Source organism: Erpetoichthys calabaricus, chromosome 3, assembly GCF_900747795.2.
Source record: "Erpetoichthys calabaricus chromosome 3, fErpCal1.3, whole genome shotgun sequence".
Classification (NCBI taxonomy): domain Eukaryota; kingdom Metazoa; phylum Chordata; class Cladistia; order Polypteriformes; family Polypteridae; genus Erpetoichthys; species Erpetoichthys calabaricus.
This window is the reverse complement of record NC_041396.2, coordinates 238,278,938-238,287,770: the sequence shown is the minus strand read 5'-3', so window position 1 is coordinate 238,287,770 and position 8,833 is coordinate 238,278,938. Positions and strand designations below refer to the sequence as shown.

The 8,833-nt window shown below is 40.5% G+C and overlaps 1 protein-coding gene across 1 annotated transcript; it reads right to left on the bottom strand.

Moving 5' to 3' along the window:
* Positions 1-5,557: 5,557 nt before the first annotated feature.
* Positions 5,558-6,621, bottom strand: LOC127527110 (trace amine-associated receptor 13c-like). Its single transcript, XM_051924746.1, has one exon. The coding sequence runs from the start codon at positions 6,578-6,580 to the stop codon at positions 5,558-5,560; it is 1,023 nt and encodes a 340-aa protein (XP_051780706.1). The 5' UTR covers positions 6,581-6,621.
* Between the last annotated feature and the right edge of the window lie 2,212 nt (positions 6,622-8,833).

Here is an 8,833-nt window from a genome sequence, read left to right as displayed (position 1 = left end):
ACCTCTACGCATGGTCTGGGCTCTGGAACCATTCCTCTTGAGAGAGGCTGGACTTTGTTCCACTCTGGAGTTGCTGTGGGTGAGAGGCGTCGGGCAGGGGTGGGCTTGCTTATGGCCCCCCGGCTCGAGGCCAGTACGTTGGGGTTCTCCCCGTTGGACGAGAGGGTTGTTTCCCTACGTCTTCGAGTTGGGGGAAGGACACTGACTGTTGTTTGAAGCAGTTCAGAGTACCCAGCCTTCTTGGAGTCCCTGGAAGAGGCGCAGCTCCTGGGGACTCTATCATCCTGCTGGGAGACTTAAACGCTCATGTCGGCAATGACAGTGAAAACTGGAGAGACGTGATTGGGAGGAACGGCCTCCCTGATCTAAACTCGAGTGGTTTTCAGTTGTTGGACTTCTGTGCTGGTCATGGATTGTCCAGAACAAACACCATGTTCGAGCATAAGGGTGTCCATAAGTGCACTTGGCGCCAGGATGCCCAAGGTCGCAGCTCGATGATCGACTTTGTAATCATGTCGTCAGATCTGCGACCTTATGTCTTGGACACTCGGGTGAAGAGAGGGACTGAGCTGTCAACTGATCACCACCTGGTGGTAAGTTGGATCAGATGGCGGGGGAGGCTGCCGGACAGACCAGGCAGACCCAAACGAATAATGAGGGTCTGCTGGGAACGTCTGGAGGAGGAACCGGTCAGAAAGATCTTTAACTGCCACCTCCGGCTGAACTTCAACCTCATTCCGAGGGAGGCGAAGGACATTGAGTCTGAATGGTCCGTGTTCCGAGCCTCCATTGTCGAAGCAGCAGAACAGAGATGTGGCCGCAAGGTTGTCGGTACCTCTCGTGGCGGCAATCCACGAACCCGGTGGTGGACACCAAAGCTTTGAGAGGCCGTCAAGCTGAAGAAAGAGTCCTATTGGGTCTGGTTGACCAGTGGGACTCCAGAGGCAGCTGAGGGGTACCGGCGGGCCAAGCGTGTGGCGGCATCGACTGTTGCAGAAGCAAAAACTCGGGCATGGGAGGAGTTTGGGGAAGTCATGGAAAATGACTTTCGGTCGGCACCGAGAAGGTTTTGGCAAACTGTCAGGTGCCTCAGGAGGGGAAAGTGGTGCTCCACCAACACTGTGTACAGTGGAGATGGGGCCCTGCTGACTTCAACTGTAGACGTTATTGACCGGTGGAAGGAATACTTCGAGGATCTTCTCAATCCCACCAGCATGTCTTCCTTAGAGGAAGCAGAGCTGGAGGACTCCAGGGGGGCCCGTCCATAACAGTAGCTGAGGTTGCCGAGGTAGTTAAAAAGCTCCAAGGTGGCAGGGCCCCTGGAGTGGACGAAATTCACCCTGGGTTCCTCAAGGCTCTGGATGTTGTGGGGCTGTCCTGGTTGACACATCTCTGCAACATCGCATGGACATCGGGGGCAGTGCCTCTGGATTGGCAAACCAGGGTGGTGGTTCCCCTTTTTAAGAAGGGTGACTGGAGGATGTGCTCCAACTATAGGGGGATCACACTCCTCAGCCTCCCTGGTAAGGTCTATTCAGGGGTGCTGGAGAATGGTTTGGTCGATGTTTGAATCTCGGATTCAAGAGGAACAATGCAGATTCCATCCCGGCCGTGGAACACTGGACCAGTTCTACACCCTGGCCAGGATCCTGGAGGGGGCATGGGAGTTTGCCCAACCAGTCCACATGTATTTTGTGGATTTGGAGAAGGCATTCGACCGTGTCCCTCTAAGCATCCTGTGGGGTGTGCTCCAAGTGTACGGGGTACAAGGCTCGTTGTTACGAGCCATCCAGTCCCTGTACAGGAGGAGCAGGAGTTTGGTCCGCATTGCCGGTAATAAGTCAGACTCATTTCCTGTTGAGGTTGGACTCCGCCAGGGCTGCCCTTTGTCACCGATTAAGTTATATGGACAGAATTTCTAGGCGCAGCCAAGGAGGGGAGGGGGTCTTATTCAGTGACCTCAGAATCTCGTCTCTGCTATTTGCGGATGACGTGGTTCTGTTGGCTTCATCGGATAGTGACCTCCAGCTCTCACTGGAGCGGTTCGCAGCGGAGTGCGAAGCAGCGTGGACGAGAGTCAGCGCCTCTAAATCCGAGACCATGGTTCTCAGCCGGAAAAGGGTGGAATGCTCTCTCCGGGTTGGGAGCATAGTACTGCCTCATGTAGAGGAGTTCAAGTATCTCGGGATCTTGTTCACGAGTGAGTTAAGAATGGAGCGGGAGATTGACAGACGGATCGGTGCGGCATCCGCAGTAATGCGGGCTCTGCAATGGTCCGTTGTGGTGAAGAGAGAGCTGAACCAAAAGGCGAGGCTGTCGATTTACCAGTCGATCTACGTTCCTACCCTCACCTACGGCCACAAACTTTGGGTAGTGACCGAAAGAGCAAGATCGCGGATACAAGCGGCAGAAATGAGTTTTCTCTGCAGGGTGGCTGGACTTTCCCTTAGAGATAGGGTGAGGAGTTCAGTTATCTGGGAGAGACTCGGAGTAGAGTCGCTGCTCCTCTGCATTGAGAGGAGTCAGTTGAGGTGGTTCAGGCATCTGGTTAGGATGCCCCCTGGACGCCTCCCTGAGGGGGTGTTCCGGGCATGCCCCACTGGGAGAAGACCACGGGGCAGACCCAGGACACGCTGGAGGGATTATATCTCCCGGCTGGCCCTGGAGCGCCTCGGGGTCCTCCCAGAGGAGCTGGAGGAGGTGGCTGGGGAGAGGGAGGTCTGGGCTTCCCTGCTTAGGCTGCTGCCCCCGCGACCCGACCTCAGATAAGCGGTGGATAATGGATGGATGGATGGATATATATATATATATATATATATATATATATATATATATATATATATATATATATATATATAGATCTAATCTTATCTAATGCACATATTTATTTGTCATTATAACTACTTCAATCTTCATGATTCAAAAAATATCCTATACTGGACCTCCAGAATGACAGTGTTTTTGGCTCACAGTGGATGTTGATCTGCATGCAGAATTGGAGGTTGGATATCTAAATTTCATTTCACTTCATTATTGTTACTTTTTTAAATTTAATTTTTAAGTACTTTTTTTTTTAAAGAAATCCTCCAAAATGCAATTTTTTTTTTTTTATTTTATGTATTTGATATTGGTGTAAACAAAACATTTTAATCATATAAATAATTTCTTTTAAGAGAGTGTTGTACAAACTTCTTTTCAGCCATTTGCAGATGCTTTATTACATACGCAGAATACTAGCCATTTAACAATGCCAAAAAGCCCTTAGTGCGTAAGAGGATAGATAGATAGATAGATAGATAGATAGATAGATAGATAGATAGATAGATAGATAGATAGATAGATAGATAGATAGATAGATAGATAGATAGATAGATAGATAGATAGATAGATAGATAGAGCATAATTTTTTTCTGTCTTTTACTTTTTAACAAAAACTGACTGATGTGAAGGTGAAAAAATATGGTTAAATAGATTACATAATGTACATATATTAAAAGTCTCATCACCCAAATGGAAATGCCCTGCGGTCCTCCATTAATGAAGCACATATCAACAGCACATCATTATTTTAAAATCAAAGCTTCATTGAGTAGGTTAGTTTATTTACCTACTATTAAGCATAACAAGTAATAAGTGAAAACTATGATATGTCCAGCCATCCATCCATTTTCCAACCCGCTGAATCCGAACACAGGGTCACGGGGGTCTGCTGGAGCCAATCCCAGCCAACACAGGGCACAAGGCAGGGAACCAATCCTGGGCAGGGTGCCAACCCACCGCAGATGATATGTCAATAAATATTATTTATTTGAAAAGTTTCATAACTACAATAGATTTGCAACCCTGACAGTGGATCAGGGTTTGTGTGGCCACAAACAATGAAATGTCACTAAAATAAAATGTCAGGTCAGTCCATCCAGTCTCTCAGTACAGATCCAGCCTGACAGTAAATAATGACGTTTAGAGCTTTTGTAATTTCACTACCCATATGTTAGGATATGGCAGGTTGAAAATTGGAAGGATGTATTTTAATTCCTCCTTACTGTACCTGATATTCGGAGGAGATAAATATGATGTTACATAAATATAATGTTAATATAATCAATTCATCTTTCACATTGTTCCTGTACTACAAATATGCCATATGTATCAATTAAAAAGCACAGCAATGCTTGATATTTAGTGGCATAATTTTGTCTAAGCTCATGAGATTCCCTAGCACTGTAGTTAAATTAATACTAAGATCTAACATATTTTCACCTTTTTTTACTTCTGGGGCCATTGATTTATTTATGTGAAACTGAGTACTGCCAAAAAATGATACATGTTTACATGCTACTAATTTTTAATAGACAAAATCAATACAGTTAATGGAGCTTCATTTTACTGCATCTAATGGCCTCCCTTAGCAACATTGATGAAATCCTAAAACACACCGAGTAGAAAATTGATTTGATTTTTAAATTGGACTGGGAAAGGTGATTGACATGTGAATTTTGCTTCCCCTGAATAATTATGTTCATTTAAGTGATAGAGATAACATGGTTATTCTTTTTCAAAGATTGAACAGAAAAAAGAGGGAAGCATTAGAATAAACATTATAATATGAATATATGTACAACATGGCAATGAACACATTAAATTAGAAAGGGCATATACAGTATAAACATTTAGTGAAATGACAAACTATTTTGAAAGCAGCCGTCAAAAGAGTTATAATGTAATGTATTTATCTCCACAGCTTTAGATAGGGATGTCTGTTAAAACTGAGAACAAACAAGGAGGCATAACAGAGAGCTTAAGTGTCTGGGAACATTTAGCAACCAGTGTCCATTATTTATTGTTCACAGAGCAATGCAGCAAAAACAACACCTAATGAACTGCAGTATCCATCACAGTAGTGGTTTCTGAGGCAATCTGACTTAATGATGACTTATAAGGGAGGGTATTATAGAAATCATGCAATTCCAGGTTCATGAATGTTAGTTTTATAATGATTATTAGAATTTGAAGTAAAGCAGTTATCCCTAAATCTATTGGTTGTAAAAGCAGGAACTTTTTTTTTTATTTTTAATTTAAATTATATAAAAATGATTGAAAATATAAACAAGTAATCTTCTGAAAATACAAAATTCTTAAGAAATTTTAAGCATGTTATGGAATCCATTTATGAACAACTGCACTATTTTAAAACAAAGCAATGACAGTTAGTGAACTTAACAGATTTGCATACAAATTTCAATTATATCCCTTTACTAAAAAGGCTGCAGACAAATTCTGAAATATACAATGGAAAAGTCAAGATTTAATTATCTCCTAATACAGTATTTCAAAAGCCATTTAAACCAGCATTAAAGAAAGACTCCCATGTGAACAAGAAATTATAAGAATATTCTTAGCAGGAGCACCAGTAGACTCAAAAGTCATTAAAAATATAATGCTATGTGTACCTTTTTATGTCAGTATTTTAAATGCTTTTATTTCTTCTAACGTGTTTCTGCACTCAAAAGTTTTTAATCAGCATATAGTAATTGGACAATAATAAATGGCCTTTCAATTAGTGGTCTGGAAGCAAATTAGTCAGTGATGATTCAGTAGAACATATTTTAAATGTTACCAAGAGTATAAGAGATTTTTGAAACCAAGGATAAAATAAGGCATACATTATTGGATTCATTGTTGAATTAAGATACACTAGCCAAATAAGAACTACAGATACAATGGGAGGTGCTGAAAAATTTGAGAAAAGATTAATAATTGTAAAGAAATACATTGGAGACAAACAAAGTAAAAACACAGCCACAACTACTCCTAATGTTTTTGCTGCTTTTCTTTCTGTTTTCTTTTTAATAGCTTTTTTACCTTCTTCAAAAGTTTGTTTTTGTGCTGAAATTGCATGTGCATGCCGAGTTGCAACTATAAATATTTTGGTGTACAAAGCAGCCATTATGAAAACAGGTAAGATAAAACCACATATGGGATCAACTATTGCCCAAGTTGAATTGTTTACAAGTAGACAGTCACCAGGACATGTGTCGATTCCTGTATCCCCATCTGTACTACCATGAGAAAGAACATAGATACACGCATACAGCAAAGTTAAGAGCCAGATAGTTCCAACAGCTGCCCAGGATGAATAGACTGTAATCTTTGTAGAATACAATAATGGATCTGATACAGCAAAATAGCGATCAATAGCAATCAGCACCAAATTAAAAACAGAAACAGTAGTTAGCATGGTAAGAACACCTGTATATATATAACAGATGACATCTCCAAAATACCAGCATGTTTCAATTGATTGAATCAGCATAAAAGGCATAATAGCAACTCCAATTAAAAAGTCTGCAGCAGCAAGTGAGAGAATAAGGAAGTTTGTTGGTGTGTGGAGCTGCTTAAAATGAGAAATAGAAATAATAACCACCAGATTTCCAGAAAATGTAAGCATCACTGCAGCGGCTCCAAAAATATAAAGAATTACAGATGTAGATTTTGATCTGTATTGTTTAATGCAAGAAATGTTGTCAGAATGGAAACAGTACTGAATAGACTGATTATCCTGTACCCCAGTTAAATCCATTATAAATTATAATTCAGTGTAATCATAAACAGGGCATGGCTGTCCTTTTTTGCAAGTTGTGTGAAATCTGTTTATCTCATTCCCCTTTTGATATTTATATATGTCAGATAATCCCTCAGGTGCTCATTAAAATTCTTACTGAACAGAACATACTATTGTTGGTCTTATTAATCTGAAATTGATGCAATGTAGAGAAATCTTTAACTACATAAAATAGTTTTCTCAGTAAACACAAATCTCTGTGTTTCCATATTTGTAACATCTATTATTATTAGTTAAATACTGCATCTGACCAAGCAGACAATAAAAAATAGACAAACAATAATTCTCTGTGACAACTTTCATTGTACTAGCTTAATTATAATTATAATAAGGTAGATTCAGAAAATATTAAGACCCCTTCACTTTCTGCACACTTTATTGTTTTGTTAATTTAATTTTAACTTTGCTGAAAATATCTTTTCAAAAAAGATTATCAAATTTATTAAAAAAATCTAAAACTGAAATCTTCCATCTATATATATATATATATTTAAAAGGCAAAGCCCTCACCGACTCATCATTAATTCTCCCACTTCCTATATAGGTTGGAAGCTGAAATTTTGTGTGCTCATTCCTTGCAGTGTACTTACAAAAGTTAGGTATGTTTCATGTCCTATTGCAACACCCAAGGGGGGGAAATGGGTGTACTCCCTAAACTGTATATATAGATAGGGGAACCCCTCCTCACTATTTCTGCAACTTCCAATATACGTAGGAAGCCCAAATTTCCCATGCTCATCCTTTACACTGTGCTTACAAATGTTATGTATGTTTCATTTTGCACCGTGCCCTGTAACAAACTTTCGAAAATAACATCTTCTTTTTGGTGGTTCTCACCATTATGCCGTAAGGAACTTTTGGAACTGACCTCTCCTTTTGGTGGTTTCATTCCTTATTTCCGTTAACAGATGATTTATTTCACGGCAGAGACGCACCCAGTCCCCCTTCCTTTTTCCGCGCTCATGTGCCTCCTCACTCGCTTCCTTACTTTCCTTTGCTGTTTGTTGCGCTCACTGCTCCCTCTTCTTTACTCCACTGCTTCAAGCCTGTTATTGTTGGCATTGCTTCACGTATTCCTGCTGGTGACTCCTACCTTTTCATTTACTCCACTGCTTCAAGGCTGACATTGTTGGGTTTCCTTACTTCCTCACATTTCCCTCCTCGTGACTGTTTCCTTTTCTTTTACTCTACTGCTTCAAGGCTGTCATTGTTTGGCTTCTTTACTTGCTCACGTACGTCTTCCTGGTGCTGACTTCTGCTTTTCATTCCCTGCTCCACCGCTTCTCAACTTCCTTCATACTTTCTTTCTCAATGGGTGCTAGTTTACCCCGAATAACATGTCTATTCCGGTAATCACTGTCGATCACAATTTCACCTAAACTCAGCAGACAGCTTGGTCATTTTACAGCCCAAGGGCACAACTGCAGACGTCATTTACAAAGAGATCCTTACATCCTAAAAATGTGCATTTCTCATAAACAACATTTACAATCATAAATTAAACTCTTTACAATCATCAAATTAACTCTCAATACTAAAATACGCCTACAACAATTACATTGACAATCATATCCTTTTTTGCAGCATGTGAAAGGGTGTCTTTTAAATATAGGTTTATCCCTCTTTTATAAGCCTAGGAAAGATCAAAATTCTGTAGCTTTAGAATCATGCCAGTGAGCAGAAGCTGCATGGAGTGGCTTGCTGTGGATTGTTACCAGTGACTGAGAGTCTGTTTGCAATGTCGTAGACTCGACATAAGTGCAGTCAAAAAATGTATGACCGCCAACAACTCCTTTTCAACCTTATGATATTTTTTTTCTGTTTCTGTTAGGGTGTGTGACATTTATGCTACTAGTTTTCCATTTCCCAGGCAGACTGTTCCCATTCCATACTGAGGTACATCACAAGTGAGAGTTACTGTCTTGCTATATTTTAATAGGGCTGGGCAATATATGAAAATTTCGATTTGATTCAATATTTAATAAAACAAGGAATATACAAAAGCTAATATAGTGACGGTCAGCACTTTTATTTGATTTTCCACAACTTTTTCTGAATGTTAATGATATGTTTATGATAACTCAACCCACAATGGTGATAAGCATGAAAAAATAGAAAGAGAGCCAGAAGAGAAAGAGTTTAGAACTGACAAAATTAGCTCTCCTTTTTACAGATGATTTGGGTTTCCTGAGATGACTCTTGAAGCAGTAC

Bases quoted from the DNA above. Each gene is read 5' to 3' on its own strand.
- LOC127527110 (XM_051924746.1), bottom strand. From the start codon at position 6,580: ATGGATTTAACTGGGGTACAGGATAATCAGTCTATTCAGTACTGTTTC.